At 36.6% G+C, this 17,410-nt stretch overlaps 1 protein-coding gene across 8 annotated transcripts in view; it reads right to left on the bottom strand.

The window, feature by feature from the left end:
• Positions 1 to 17,410, bottom strand: part of LOC110525129 (electrogenic sodium bicarbonate cotransporter 1) — a 375,195-nt gene that overhangs the window by 38,123 nt on the left and 319,662 nt on the right. For all 8 annotated transcript variants that reach the window (XM_036979187.2, XM_090239263.1, XM_090239262.1 and 5 more), the window contains 3 exons: positions 12,932 to 13,000; positions 12,278 to 12,451; positions 12,019 to 12,177 (listed from right to left, as the gene is read on the bottom strand). In XM_036979187.2, coding sequence (XP_036835082.1) covers positions 12,019 to 12,177; positions 12,278 to 12,451; positions 12,932 to 13,000 — 402 coding nt within the window. The remainder of the gene's footprint in view (positions 1 to 12,018; positions 12,178 to 12,277; positions 12,452 to 12,931; positions 13,001 to 17,410) is intronic.

The raw sequence follows: 17,410 nt of genomic DNA, 5'->3' as shown, positions 1-17,410 counted from the left end.
AACATGTATTGTGTAACATGAAGTCCTATGAGTGTCATCTGATGAAGATCATCAAAAGTTAGTGATTAATTGATCTCTATTTCTGAATTTTTGTGACTCCTCTCTTTGGCTGGAAAAATGGCTGTGTTTTTCTGTGACTAGGCCGTGACCAAACATAATCGTTTGGTGTGCTTTCGCAGTAAAGCCTTTTTTAAATTGGACACTGTGGCTGGATTTACAACAGGTTTATCTTTAAAAGGGTGTAAAATCCTTGCATATTTGAGGAATTTAAATTATGGGCTTTCTCTTGTTTTGAATTTGGCGCCATGCAATTTCACTGGCTGTTGGAGAGGTGGGACGCTATCATCCCACATATCCAAGAGAAGATAAGAACAATGATATAACCTAACCATGATATAGAACAATGATATAACCTAACCATGATATAGAACAATGATATAACCTAACCATGATATAGAACAATGATATAACCTAACCCTGATTTAGAACAGTGATACAACATAACACTGATCAATAATAATGTTAGAATCTAAAGCTGGTCTACAACAATGACAGAACCTAACCCTAAAATAGAACAATGACTGAGCCTGAACCTGAGTTAGAACAATGATAGAATCTAAAGCTGATCTCCAATAATGATAGAACCTAACCCTGACTAAAATGATGATGAAACTTAACCCTGATCTACAAAAATGATATCATCCAAAGCTGATCTCCAACTATGATAGAATCTAACCCTGATTTTGAACAACGATAGAATCTAACCCTGATTTAGAATAATGATAGAAATTAACCCTGATTAAGAACAATGACAGAATCTGACCCTGATTTAGAACAATGATATAACCTAACCCTGATTTAGAACAGTGATACAACATAACACTGATCAAAAACAATGATAGAATCTAAAGCTGATCTCCAACAATGACATTCTAAAGCTGACCTCCAACAATGATAGAACCAAACCCTGATGTCCAACAATGGTAGAACCTAATCCTGATCTAGAACAATGTTAGAATCTAAAGCTGATCTACAACAATGATGGAATCTAACCCTAATTTGAACGATATAACTTAACCCTGATTAGAACAACTATAGAACCTAACCTTGATTTAGAACAATGATTGAAACTAACCCTGATTAAGAAAAATGATAGAACATAACCCTTATTGAGAACAATGACAGAACCTAACCCTGATTTAGAACAATGATATAACCTAACGCTGATTTAGAACAATGATACAATTTAACACTGATATAGAACAATGATAGAATCTAAACCTAGTCTATAACAATGATATAACCTAACCCTGATCTCCAGCAATGGTAGAATCTAACCGTGATCTGGAACAACGATAGAACCTAATCCAGAGTTAGAACAATGATATCATCTAAAGCTGATCTCCAACAATGAAATCATCTAAAGCTGATCTCCAATAATGAAATCATCTAAAGCTGATCTCCAACAATGAAATCATCTAAAGCTGATGTCCAACAATGATAGAACAAAAAAACCTGACATCCAACAATGATAGAACCTAATCATGATTTAGAACAATGATACAAAATAACACTGATCTAGAACAAAGATAGCATCTAAAGCTGATCTACAACATTGATATAACCTTTCCCTGATCTCCAACAATGATAGAACCTAACCATAATCTTGAATAATGATAGAACCTAATCCTGATTAAGAACACTAATAGAATCTGAAGCTAATTTAGAACTATGATAGAATCGAAAACTGATCTACAACAATGATATAACCTAACCCTGATCTCAAACAATGATGGAACTTAATCATTAACCTGATCAATGATTGTACCTAATTCTGATTTAGAACAATGATAGAATCTAAAGGCAAACTACATCAAGGACAGAATCTAAAGCTGATCTACAACAATGACATGACATTACCCTGATCTACAACAATGATTGAGCCTAATCCTGATCTACAACAATGATAGAACCAAACCCTTATCTACAACAATGATATAACATAACACACAATTTCCAACAAATGTAGAATCTAAAGCTGATCTAGAACAAAGGTGACTTAGAACAATGATACAACATAACACAGATTTAGAACAATGACAGAATCTAGAGCTGATCTACAACAACGATTTAACCTAACACTGATCTCCAACAATGATAGAATCTAAAGCAGATCTACAACAATGATTGAGCCTAACCCTGATCTACAACAATGATACAACCTACCCCTGATCTCCAACAATGATATAACCTAACCCTGATCTCCAACAATGATAGAACCTAACCCTGATCTCCAAACATGACAGAACCTAATCCTGATTTAGAACAATGACATAATCTAAAGCTGCTGATAGAACCTAACCCTGATCTAGAACAATGACCTTACCCTGATGCAGAACAATGAAGGCATCTAAAGCTGATATTGAACAATGATGGACTCTAACCATGATCTACAACAATGACAGAACCTAACCCTGATCCAGAACAATGATAGAGCCTACTCCTGATTTAGAAACATTATAGAATCTAAACCTGATTTAGAACAATGGTAGAATCTCAAGCTGATCTGAAACAATTGTAAAACCTAAACCTGATTTAGAACATTTATAAAAATGAAACAACATAACACTAATCTAGAACAAGGATATAATCTAAAGCTAATTTAGAACAATGATAAAACATAACAATGATCAAGAACAATAATAGAACCTAACCCTGATCTCCAACAATGATAGAACCTAACTCTGATCTAGAACAACGATAGAACCTAATAATGATTTAAAACAATGCTAGAATCTAAAACTGACTACAACAATGATAGAACCTAACCTTAATCTAGGATAATGATTGAACCTAATCATGATTTACAACAACAATAGAACCTAACGCTGATCTAGAACAATGATAGAATCTAAACCTGATCTACAACAATGATTGAACTTAATCCTGATCTACAGCAATGATTGAACCAAATCCTGATTTAGAACAATTATATAATCTAACCCAAATCCAGAACAATCCAAGACCTAACCCTGATCTCCAACAATGATAGAACCTAACCATGATCTTGAACAACGATAGAACCTAATCCTGTTTTAGAACAATGATAGAATCTAAAGCACATTTAGAACAATATAATCTAAAACTGATCTACAACAATGATAGAACCTAACTTTAATCTAGAACAATGATTGAGCCTAATCCTGATTTAGAGCAATGACAGAATATAAAGCTGATCTGCAACAATGATATAACCTAACTCTGATCTCCAACAATGATATAACCTAATCCTGATATACAACAATGATATAATCTAAAGATGACCGACAACAACGATAGCACCTATTCCCTGATCTACAACGATGATAAAACCTAACCCTGATCTACAAAAATGATGTCATCTAAAGTTGATCTCCAACAATTATATCATCTAAAGCTGATCTCCAACAACGATAGAACCAAACCCTGATATCCAACAATGATAGAGCCTAATCCTGATTTAGAACAATGATAGAACCTAATCCTGATCTACAACAATGAAATCATCTAAAGCTGATCTACAACAATGATGGAATCTAACCCTGATTTTGAAAAACGCTAGAATCTTACCCTGATTAAGAATAGCTATAGAAACTAACATTGACGTAGAACAATGATAGAAACTAACCCTGATTAACAACAATTAGAGCATAACCCTTACTTAGAACAAAGATTAAACCTAACCCTGATTTAGAACAATGATATAACCTAACCCTAATTTAGAACAGATTTCAATTTAGAACAGATTTAGATTTAAACCATAACACTGACCTAGAACAATGATAGAACCTAATCCGGATTTAGAACAATGATGTAGAACAATGATAGAATCTAAAGCTGATTACAACAACGATTGACCCTAACCTTAATTTAGAACGATGATAGAACCTAATCATGATGTAGAACAATGATAGAATCTAAAGCTTATTTACAACAATGATATAACCTATCCCTGATCTCCTACAATGATAGAATCTAACCATGATCAAGAACAACAATAGAAGCTAATTCTGATTTTAAATAATGATTGAACCTAACCCTAATCTAGATCAATGATTTAGCCTAATCCTGGTTTATAAAGCTAAAGCTGATCTGCAACAATGATAGAACATAACCCTGATCTACAACAATGAAAGAACCTAACTCTGATCTCCAACAATGATCATCTAATGCTGATATATAACAATGTTAGAACCTAATCCTGATTTAGAACAATGATAGAATCTAAAGCAGCTGTACAACAATGATATAACCTAGCGCTGATCTACAATAATGATGTAATCTAAAGCTGATCCACAACAATGATGGAATCTAACCCTGATATAGAACAATGATATAACCTAACCCTGATTTAGAACAGTGATACAACATAACACTGATCAATAATAATGTTAGAATCTAAAGCTGGTCTACAACAATGACAGAACCTAACCCTAAAATAGAACAATGACTGAGCCTGAACCTGAGTTAGAACAATGATAGAATCTAAAGCTGATCTCCAATAATGATAGAACCTAACCCTGACTAAAATGATGATGAAACTTAACCCTGATCTACAAAAATGATATCATCCAAAGCTGATCTCCAACTATGATAGAATCTAACCCTGATTTTGAACAACGATAGAATCTAACCCTGATTTAGAATAATGATAGAAATTAACCCTGATTAAGAACAATGACAGAATCTGACCCTGATTTAGAACAATGATATAACCTAACCCTGATTTAGAACAGTGATACAACATAACACTGATCAAAAACAATGATAGAATCTAAAGCTGATCTCCAACAATGACATTCTAAAGCTGACCTCCAACAATGATAGAACCAAACCCTGATGTCCAACAATGGTAGAACCTAATCCTGATCTAGAACAATGTTAGAATCTAAAGCTGATCTACAACAATGATGGAATCTAACCCTAATTTTGAACGATATAACTTAACCCTGATTAGAACAACTATAGAACCTAACCTTGATTTAGAACAATGATCGAAACTAACCCTGATTAAGAAAAATGATAGAACATAACCCTTATTGAGAACAATGACAGAACCTAACCCTGATTTAGAACAATGATATAATCTAACGCTGATTTAGAACAATGATACAATTTAACACTGATATAGAACAATGATAGAATCTAAACCTAGTCTATAACAATGATATAACCTAACCCTGATCTCCAGCAATGGTAGATTCTAACCGTGATCTGGAACAACGATAGAACCTAATCCAGAGTTAGAACAATGATATCATCTAAAGCTGATCTCCAACAATGAAATCATCTAAAGCTGATCTCCAATAATTAAATCATCTAAAGCTGATCTCCAACAATGAAATCATCTAAAGCTGATGTCCAACAATGATAGAACAAAAAAACCTGACATCCAACAATGATAGAACCTAATCATGATTTAGAACAATGATACAAAATAACACTGATCTAGAACAAAGATAGCATCTAAAGCTGATCTACAACATTGATATAACCTTTCCCTGATCTCCAACAATGATAGAATCTAACCATAATCTTGAATAATGATAGAACCTAATCCTGATTAAGAACAATAATAGAATCTGAAGCTAATTTAGAACTATGATAGAATCGAAAACTGATCTACAACAATGATATAACCTAACCCTGATCTCAAACAATGATGGAACTTAATCATTAACCTGATCAATGATTGTACCTAATTCTGATTTAGAACAATGATAGAATCTAAAGGCAAACTACATCAAGGACAGAATCTAAAGCTGATCTACAACAATGACATGACATTACCCTGATCTACAACAATGATTGAGCCTAACCCTGATCTACAACAATGATAGAACCAAACCCTTATCTACAACAATGATATAACATAACACACAATTTCCAACAAATGTAGAATCTAAAGCTGATCTAGAACAAAGGTGACTTAGAACAATGATACAACATAACACAGATTTAGAACAATGACAGAATCTAGAGCTGATCTACAACAACGATTTAACCTAACACTGATCTCCAACAATGATCGAATCTAAAGCAGATCTACAACAATGATTGAGCCTAACCCTGATCTGCAACAATGATACAACCTACCCCTGATCTCCAACAATGATATAACCTAACCCTGATCTCCAACAATGATAGAACCTAACCCTGATCTCCAAACATGACAGAACCTAATCCTGATTTAGAACAATGACATAATCTAAAGCTGCTGATAGAACCTAACCCTGATCTAGAACAATGACCTTACCCTGATACAGAACAATGAAGGCATCTAAAGCTGATATTGAACAATGATGGACTCTAACCATGATCTACAACAATGACAGAACCTAACCCTGATCTAGAACAATGATAGAGCCTACTCCTGATTTAGAAACATTATAGAATCTAAACCTGATTTAGAACAATGGTAGAATCTCAAGCTGATCTGAAACAATTGTAAAACCTAAACCTGATTTAGAACATTTATAAAAATGAAACAACATAACACTAATCTAGAACAAGGATATAATCTAAAGCTAATTTAGAACAATGATAAAACATAACAATGATCAAGAACAATAATAGAACCTAACCCTGATCTCCAACAATGATAGAACCTAACTCTGATCTAGAACAATGATAGAACCTAATAATGATTTAAAACAATGCTAGAATCTAAAACTGACTACAACAATGATAGAACCTAACCTTAATCTAGGATAATGATTGAACCTAATCATGATTTACAACAACAATAGAACCTAACGCTGATCTAGAACAATGATAGAATCTAAACCTGATCTACAACAATGATTGAACTTAATCCTGATCTACAGCAATGATTTAACCAAATCCTGATTTAGAACAATTATATAATCTAACCCAAATCCAGAACAATCCAAGACCTAACCCTGATCTCCAACAATGATAGAACCTAACCATGATCTTGAACAACGATAGAACCTAATCCTGTTTTAGAACAATGATAGAATCTAAAGCACATTTAGAACAATATAATCTAAAACTGATCTACAACAATGATAGAACCTAACTTTAATCTAGAACAATGATTGAGCCTAATCCTGATTTAGAGCAATGACAGAATATAAAGCTGATCTGCAACAATGATATAACCTAACTCTGATCTCCAACAATGATATAACCTAATCCTGATATACAACAATGATATAATCTAAAGATGACCGACAACAACGATAGCACCTATTCCCTGATCTACAACGATGATAAAACCTAACCCTGATCTACAAAAATGATGTCATCTAAAGTTGATCTCCAACAATTATATCATCTAAAGCTGATCTCCAACAACGATAGAACCAAACCCTGATATCCAACAATGATAGAGCCTAATCCTGATTTAGAACAATGATAGAACCTAATCCTGATCTACAACAATGAAATCATCTAAAGCTGATCTACAAAAATGATGGAATCTAACCCTGATTTTGAAAAACGCTAGAATCTTACCCTGATTAACCTGTTAGATCTCTAGGGGCGCTATTTCATTTTTGGATAAAAAACGTTCCCGTTTTAAGCGCGATATTTTGTCACGAAAAGATGCTCGACTATGCATATTCTTGACAGTTTTGGAAAGAAAACACTCTGAAGTTTCAGAATCTGCAAAGATTTTGTCTGTAAGTGCCCCAGAACTCATTCTAGAGGCGAAACCAAGATGATGCATCAACCAGGAATTAGCAGAATTTCTGAAGCTCTGTTTTCCATTGTCTCCTTATATGGCTGTGATTGCGCAAGGAATGAGCCTACACTTTCTGTCGTTCGCCCAAGGTCTTAGCAGCATTGTGACGTATTTGTAGGCATATCATTGGAAGATTGACCATAAGAGACTACATTTTCCAAGTGTCCGCCTGGTGTCCTGCGTGGAATTCGGTGCGCAATTGCCAGCTGCTCGTACTTTTCCATTTGATATAGGGGAGAAACCATGTGTCCAAGAACGATGTATCAATGAAGAGATATGTGAAAAACACCTTGATGATTGATTCTAAACAACGTTTGCCATGTTTTCAGTCGATATTATGGAGTTAATTTGGAAAAAAGTTCGCGTTTTGAGGACTGAATTTTCGGATTTTTTTTGGTAGCCAAATGTGATGTATAAAACGGAGCTATTTCTAATACACAAAGAATCTTTTTGGAAAAACTGAGCATCTGCTATCTAACTGAGAGTATCCTCATTGAAAACATCAGAAGTTCTTCAAAGGTAAATGATTTTATTTGAAGGCTTTTATGTTTTTGTTGAAATGTTGCGTGCTGGATGCTAACGCTAATGCTAACGCTAAATGCTAACGCTAAATGCTAACGCTAAATGCTACTTTTACACAAATTATTGTTTTCCTATGGTTGAGAAGCATATTTTGAAAATCTGAGATGACAGTGTTGTTTACAAAAGGCTAAGCTTGAGAGATGGCATATTTATTTCATTTCATTTGCGATTTTCATGAATAGTTAACGTTGTGTTATGCTAATGAGCTTGCTGATAGATTTACACAATCCTGGATACAGGGGTTTTTTCATAGCTAAACGTGACGCAGAAAACGGAGCGATTTGTCCTAAACAAATAATCTTTCAGGAAAAACTGAACATTTGCTATCTGAGAGTCTCCTCATTGAAAACACCTGAAGTTCTTCAAAGGTAAATGATTTTATTTGAATACTTTTCTGTTTTTTTGTGTAAATGTTGCCAGCTGAATGCTAATGCTAAATGCTACGTTAGCCATCAATACTGTTACACAAATGCTTGTTTTGCAATGGTTGAGAAGCATATTTTGAAAATCTGAGATGACAGTGTTGTTAACAAAAGGCTAAGCTTGAGAGCTAGCATATTTATTTCATTTCATTTGCGATTTTCATGAATAGTTAACGTTGCGTTATGGTAATGAGCTTGAGTCTGTATTCACGATCCCGGATCCGGGATGGGGAGATCAGAAAGGTTAAGAATAGCTATAGAAACGAACATTGACGTAGAACAATGATAGAAACTAACCCTGATTAACAACAATTAGAGCCTAACCCTTACTTAGAACAAAGATTAAACCTAACCCTGATTTAGAACAATGATATAACCTAACCCTAATTTAGAACAGATTTCAATTTAGAACAGATTTAGATTTAAACCATAACACTGACCTAGAACAATGATAGAACCTAATCCGGATTTAGAACAATGATGTAGAACAATGATAGAATCTAAAGCTGATTACAACAACGATTGACCCTAACCTTAATTTAGAACGATGATAGAACCTAATCATGATGTAGAACAATGATAGAATCTAAAGCTTATTTACAACAATGATATAACCTATCCCTGATCTCCTACAATGATAGAATCTAACCATGATCAAGAACAACAATAGAAGCTAATTCTGATTTTAAACAATGATTGAACCTAACCCTAATCTAGATCAATGATTTAGCCTAATCCTGGTTTATAAAGCTAAAGCTGATCTGCAACAATGATAGAACATAACCCTGATCTACAACAATGAAAGAACCTAACTCTGATCTCCAACAATGATCATCTAATGCTGATATATAACAATGTTAGAACCTAATCCTGATTTAGAACAATGATAGAATCTAAAGCAGCTGTACAACAATGATATAACCTAGCGCTGATCTACAATAATGATGTAATCTAAAGCTGATCCACAACAATGATGGAATCTAACCCTGATATAGAACAATGATAAAACCTAACCCTAATCTAGAACAATGATTGAACCTAACCCTGATCTACAACAATGATAGAACCTAACCCTGATTTAGAACAACGATAGAATCTAAAGCTGATTTACAACAATGGTACAACATAACACTGATCTAGAACAATGATAGAATCTAAAGCTAATCTACAACAATGATAGAACCTAACCCTGATCTAGAACAATGATATAACCTATCCCTGATTTAGAACAATGACAGAATCTAAAGCTGATTTACAACAATGATACAACATAACACTGATCTGGAGCAATGATAGCATCTAAAGCTTATGTAGAACAATGATAGAACCTAACCCTGATCTAGAACAATGATATAACCTATCCCTGATTTAGAACAATGACAGAATATAAAGCTGATCAGCAACAATGATAGAACCAAACCCTGCTATCCAACAATGATATAACCTAATCCTGATTTAGAACAATGATAGAATCTAAAGCAGATCTACAACAATGACATTCCCTAACGCTGATCTACATCAATGATGTAATCTAAAGCTGATCTACAACAATGATGGAACCTAACCCTGATATAGAACAATTATAGAACCTAACCCTGATTTAGAACAGTGAAGGAACCTTACCTGATCTACAACAATGATACACCACTGATCTAGATCAACGATAGAACCAAACCCTGATTTAGAACAATGTTAGAATCTGAAGCTGATTTAGAACAATGATATAATCTAACCCTGATCTAGAACAATGATTGAACCTAACCCTGATCTACAACAATGGTATAACCTCACCCTAACCTAGAACAATGACAGAATCTAAAGGTGATCTACAACAAGGATAGAATCTAAAGCTGATCTACAACAATGACTGAACCTAACCCTGATCTACAACAATGATAGAACCTAACCCTGATCTACAACAATGATAGTACCTAACCTTGATCTACAACAATGATATAACCTAACTTTGGAATCCAACAATGATAGAATCTAACGCTGATTTACAACAATGGCACAACATAACACTGATCTAGAACAATGATATAATCTAACCCTGATCTACAACAATGTTAGAACCTAACCCTAATCTAGAACAATGATTGAACCTAACCCTGACCTACAACAATGATATAACCTAACTCTGGATTCCAACAATGGTAGAATCTAAAGCTGATCTAGAACAGTGATATAACCTAACCCTGATTTAGAACAACGATAGAATCGAAAGCTGATTTACAACAATGGTACAACATAACACTGATCTAGAACAATGATAGAATCTAAAGATAATCTAGAACAATGATATAACCTATCCCTGATTTAGAACAATGACAGAATATAAAGCTAATTTACAACAATGATACAACATAACACTGATCTGGAACAATGATAGCATCTAAAGCTTATGTAGAACAATGATAGAACCTAACCCTGATCTAGAACAATGATATAACCTATCCCTGATTTAGAACAATGACAGAATCTACAACTGATCTATGACAATGATAGAACCTAACCTTAATCTAGAACAATGATTGAGCCTATTCTGATTTAGAACAATGACAGAATATAAAGCTGATCAGCAACAGTGATAGAACCAAACCCTGCTATCCAAAAATGATAGAACCTAATCCTGATTTAGAACAATGACAGAATCTAAAGCAGATCTACAACAATGACATTCCCTAACGCTGATCTACATCAATGATGTAATCTAAAGCTGATCTACAACAATGATGGAATCTAACCCTGATATAGAACAATTATAGAACCTAACCCTGATTTAGAACAGTGAAAGAACCTTACCCTGATCTTCAACCATGATACAACACTGATCTAGATCAACGATAGAACCAAACCCTGATTTAGAACAATGTTAGAATCTGAAGCTGATTTAGAACAAAGATAGAACCTAACCCTGATTTTGAACACTGATAGAATCTAACCCTGATCTAGAACAATGATTGAACCTAACCCTGATCTACAACAATGATAGAACCTAACCTTGATCTACAACAATGATATAACCTAACTTTGGATTCCAACAATGATAGAATCTAAAGCTGATTTACAACAATGGCACAACATAACACTGATTTAGAACAATTATATAATCTAAAGCTACAACAATGTTAGAACCTAACCCTAATCTAGAACAATGATTGAACCTAACCCTGACCTACAACAATGATATAACCTAACTCTGGATTCCAACAATGGTAGAATCTAAAGCTGATCTAGAACAGTGATATGTCTTTAAATGCTCACATCATCTATGTCACTGTCAATGCTCCTCATCTTCTTCTTCTGCTTAGCGTCCTCCTTCTTCTTCTTGTCCTTCTCGGGGATGACATCATCCAGGAAGCTCAGCTCGTGTTGAGAGAACATGTAGTCCATTGTCTTCCTCACCGCCACCAGGGCCAGGATCTGACACCACAGGATACGTTGTTAACTCACACGCACATAAACAGAACTACCAGAAGCAGGATCTGAAGCTAGCTGGTCATTACGATCAGAGGAGACTCACCATGACAGGGAAGATAATCGCGGCCACGGTGGACTTGAGGACCCAGAGCAGTGCCAGACACAGGATCTGGATGAAGGTAAACAGGTGGACCTTCCTCAGAGGAACATGGCGCAGGTACACAAGGTCAGGCTGGTGCTTAGCTGGCATCAGGAGCAGCTGGAGACGGTCCATGAACTAGAGAGAGATGGAGGGAAGGGTAGGGGGAGAAAGAGAGATGGCGGGGAGAGAGAGAGATGGAGGGGGAGGTGGGGGAGAGAGAGAGAGAAATAGAGGGGAGGGGTGGAGAGAGAGATGAGAGAGAGATGGAAGGAGGCGTAGAGAGAGAGAGATGAAGGGGGAGGTGGGGGAGAGGGAGATGGAGAGGGAGGTGGGATGAGAGAGAGAAGGATGGGGAGAGAGATAGAGAATGACGGAGAGAATGACGGTGAGTGAGACGGAGAGAGAAAGAGATATGGATTGGGATGGGGGGGAGAGAGAGAGAGAGAGAGAGAGAGAGAGAGAGACAAAAGCCTAGTCAAAAAGCTCCTATTATGTATTTTCAGTTTAGTCCATATTGCAAATCATTCTGGATAAGAGCCTCTGCTACATGTAACTAATCTAACTGTAAATGTGACATGCAGGCATTGGTTCCCTCAGGTCCTGATCAGCCAATACCTGCACTCCATTAAGAGAGGCCACGCCCATGTAGAGGAACACTCCATACAGCACTGGCATGGGGATGAACTTGAAGAGAAACAGAGTTTTTATTATTGTTTTACAGTCCACAGTCGGTAGTATATTCTACAGTCCACAGTCTACAGTACATTCTACAGTCTACAGTAATCTACAATAAATTCTACATTAGTCTACATTGCAGCCTACAGTCTATAGTACTCAATAGTACAGCATACAGTCTAAAGTATATGGTCTATAGTAGACTACAATACAGCCTACAGTATACAGGCAATAGTCTACAGTAGTCTACAGTGGACTACAGTACAGCCGACAGTCTACAGTACAGAGTAAAATCTACAGTAGTCTAGATTATAGCCTACAGTCTACAGTCATCTAAAGTCTACAGTAGTCTAATGTACAGCCCACAGCCTACAATCTAAAGTCTACAGTAGTCTATAGTACAGCCTACAATGGACTACAGTACAGCCGACAGTCTATAGTACAGATTACAGTCTACAATATACAGTCTACAATCTATCATCTACTGTAGTCTACAGTACAGCCTACAGTCTACAGTAGTTTACAGTACAGCCTACAGTAGTCAATATTAGTCTATAGTACAGTCTACAGTCTATAGTGGTCTATAGTGGTCCAAAGTTGTCTACAGTACAGCCTACACTCTACAATAGTCTACAGTACAGCCTACACTCTACAATAGTCTACAGTACAGCCTACACTCTACAATAGTCTACAGTACAGCCTACACTCTACAATAGTCTATAGTACAGCCTACATTATACAGCAGTCTACTGTACAGCCTACAGTCTACAGTAGTCTACAGTACAGCCTACAGTCCACAGCCTATGGTCTACAGTAGTCTACAGCACAGACTACAGTCTATAGTTGTCTATAGTACAGAGTACAGTCTACAGTCTATGGTCCACAGTAGTTTACAGTACAGCCTACAGTCTACAGTAATCTATAGTACAGCCTGCAGTAGTCTACAGTACAGCCTAATGTGGTCTACAGTACAGACTACAGTTTACAGTCTACATTCTATGGTCCAAAGTAGTCTACAGTACAGTATACATTCTATAGTCTACAGTACAGCCCACAGTAGTCTACAGTACAGCACACAATCTACAGTAGTCTGCAGTACAGCACACATTCTACAGTACAGCCTACAGTCTACAATAAAGCCTACAGTCTACAGTAGTCTGCAGTACAGCCCACAGTCTACAGTACAGCTTTTAGTAGTCTACAGTATAGCCTACAGTCTACAGCAGTCTACAGTACAGCATAGAGTCTACAGTCTATAATAAAGCCTACAGTCTACAGTAGTCTATTGTACAGCCTACAGTCTATGTTCTACCGTAGTCTACAGTACATCCTACAGTCTACAGTAGTCTACAGTACAGACCATAGCCCACAGTCTACAGTCTACAATAGTCTACAGTACAGAACCCAGTCTACAGTCTACAGTAGTCTACAGTACAGCCTACAGTCTACAGTAGTCTAAACTACATTTTACAGTCGTCTACAGTACAGCCTACAGTCTACAGTCTACAATAGAGCCTACAGTCTACAGTCGTCTACAGTACAGCCTACAGTCTACCATCTACAATAGAGCCTACAGTCTACAGTTGTCTACATTACATCCTAAAGTCTACAGTAGTCTATAGCACAGTCTACAGTCTACAGTAGTCTACAGTACAGCCTACAGTAGACTACAGCCCATTGTGTACAGTAGTCTGTAGTACAGCACACATTCTACAGTACAGCCTACAGTCTACAATAAAGCCTACAGTCTACAGTAGTCTGCAGTACAGCCCACAGTCTACAGTACAGCTTTTAGTAGTCTACAGTACAGCCTACAGTCTACAGCCTATGGTATACAGTAGTCTAAAGTACAATCTACAGTCTACAGCAGTCTACAGTACAGCATAGAGTCTACAGTCTATAATAAAGCCTACAGTCTACAGTAGTCTATTGTACAGCCTACAGTCTATGTTCTACCGTAGTCTACAGTACATCCTACAGTCTACAGTAGTCTACAGTACAGACCACAGTCTACAGTCTACAATAGTCTACAGTACAGCCCATAGCCCACAGTCTACAGTACAGCCTACAGTCTACAGTAGTCTACAGTACAGCCTACAGTCTACAGTAGTCTAAACTACATTCTACAGTCGTCTACAGTACAGCCTACAGTCTACAGTCTACAATAGAGCCTACAGTCTACAGTCGTCTACAGTACAGCCTATAGTCTACAGTCTACAATAGAGCCTACAGTCTACAGTTGTCTACATTACATCCTAAAGTCTACAGTAGTCTATAGTACAGTCTACAGTCTACAGTAGTCTACAGTACAGCCTACAGTAGACTACAGCCCATAGTGTAGAGTAGTCTACAGAACAGACTACAGTCTACAATTTACAGTATACACTCTACTGTGTATGGTCTACAGTAGTCTACAGTACAGCCTTCAGTCAACAGTATACAGCACAGCCTACAGTCTACAGTAGTCTACAGTACAGTTAAGTCTACAGTAGTTTACAATACAGCCTACAGTCTACAATTATTGGTCCGCAGTAGTCTACAGTACAGCCCACAGTCTACAGTCGTCTGCAGTATAGGCCACAGTCTACAGCCTATGGTATACAGTAGTCAAAAGTACATTCTACAGTCTACAGTACAGCCTTTAGTAGTCTACAGTACAGTCTAGTCTACACTAGTGTCATGACGTTGGCCTGGGGGATAGGTTTATGACAGTCATAAATACCTCTTTCCCCCTTTTTCCTCTCTCTACCCTACTGACGTTACATTTGCAAAACCCTTGGTTAACATAGAGATTCTGGGAACATCAGAAGGTGGGGGGAAATGAACTATATTGTGGTAATCCGACCAATGGAACATATGCGGTGGTACTTAATGAATATGATGTCAGTTCGGTTGTCATCTGAGACATTCTCATCAATGATAAGATGACAAACTCTACAGTGGAAAGTCTACACATCAGAGTTATCGGATTCACATGGAATTGTTGTTCAATTTAAATGTTTGAATATGAAATTGTTAATGATGGGATGAATGTGATTTTAGCTTCTAAAATGTGGGATTTGGGTTTTCATAAAATAGGGCTCTGCTCAATCAGTGGCCAGCCCCTGTGAAGGGACATGGGCTATAAAACTTTTCAAACACGCCCTCCTCTCCCTTCCTATATAAAGCCTTGACGACAATATAACTTCCAGTTCCGAGGATGTGAGGACGACGGTCCAATGTCAGAATGGTTCAGATAATAACTACAGAACGAAGCCAACATCAGCATGAGCTTTGGTTGCGAATGGTATGAACTTTGAACTCTTATTCACTATAGAAGTGATACCTCCTAGCTGTAGAGTAAGCAACAGCAGATGCAAACGAGGGTTAGGGGGGAACAGACAGAGTATCCCGTCTATCACACAACAACGTTACTACAACGTATCCAGTTGACCACCAGAGACATTCTTCAAAGGACAAAGGACTCGGTTTGGCAACACGGCCTTCCATCTACCACTAAATATTTATTGCATTTTCCTTTTCCAAATGGGCGGTAATTTAGAATGCATAAGATTCTGTATTTACGATAGCACAGCTTCGCCCTTTGTTCCTCAGTCTTCCCGCTCTTTCACTCAAACCCAGCCCTTTTCTTTTGAGTAACCAGCTGTCATATCTGTTCCGCCCGCTAGGGACGTTTTCCTTTATGACGTAATTTGTAATCAAGTTATGATTGAATTATGTGTATGTGTAATTCTGTGTGATTAGTTAGGTATTTAGTAAATAAATAATTAAACCCAATTTTGTATTGCTGATTCAACTTGTTAGCCAGGGTTCGTGCAGATAAACAAGAATTTACAAATTTCAGATGAGACGGAGTTAAGATGACGATTAATATTGACTGCTATTGATGTAAAATATTACTTGGTCTTTAAGAGTTTATTCGCAAGATAACAGCTCCATAAATATTCTAGCTAATTACATTTACATGATTAGCTCAATCAGGTAATATTAATTACGGATAAATTATTTTATAGAATAGCATGTCATATCACTTGATCCGGCATAGCCAAAGACACGACACTAGTCTACAGTACATAACACAGTCTACAGTCTACATTAGTCTACAGCACAGTCCACAGTCTACAGTATTCTACAGTGCATAATTCAGTCTACAGTCTACAGTGGACTACAGTCTACAGTAGTCTACAGTACAGCCTACAGTCTACAGTAGCCTACAGCACAGCCCGCAGTCTACAGTATACAGTCGTCCTCAGTATAGCCCGCAGTCTACAGTATACAGTAGTCTACAGTACAGCCTACAATCTATAGTATACAGTTGTCTACAGTATAGCCCGCAGTCTACAGTATACAGTAGTCTACAGTACAGCCTACAATCTATAGTATACAGTTGTCTACAGTATAGCCCGCAGTCTACAGTAT

Source organism: Oncorhynchus mykiss, chromosome 6 (assembly GCF_057628025.1).
Source record: "Oncorhynchus mykiss isolate SJ-2025 chromosome 6, ASM5762802v1, whole genome shotgun sequence".
Lineage (NCBI taxonomy): Eukaryota > Metazoa > Chordata > Actinopteri > Salmoniformes > Salmonidae > Oncorhynchus > Oncorhynchus mykiss.
This window is presented reverse-complemented; position numbering and strand designations above follow the sequence as displayed.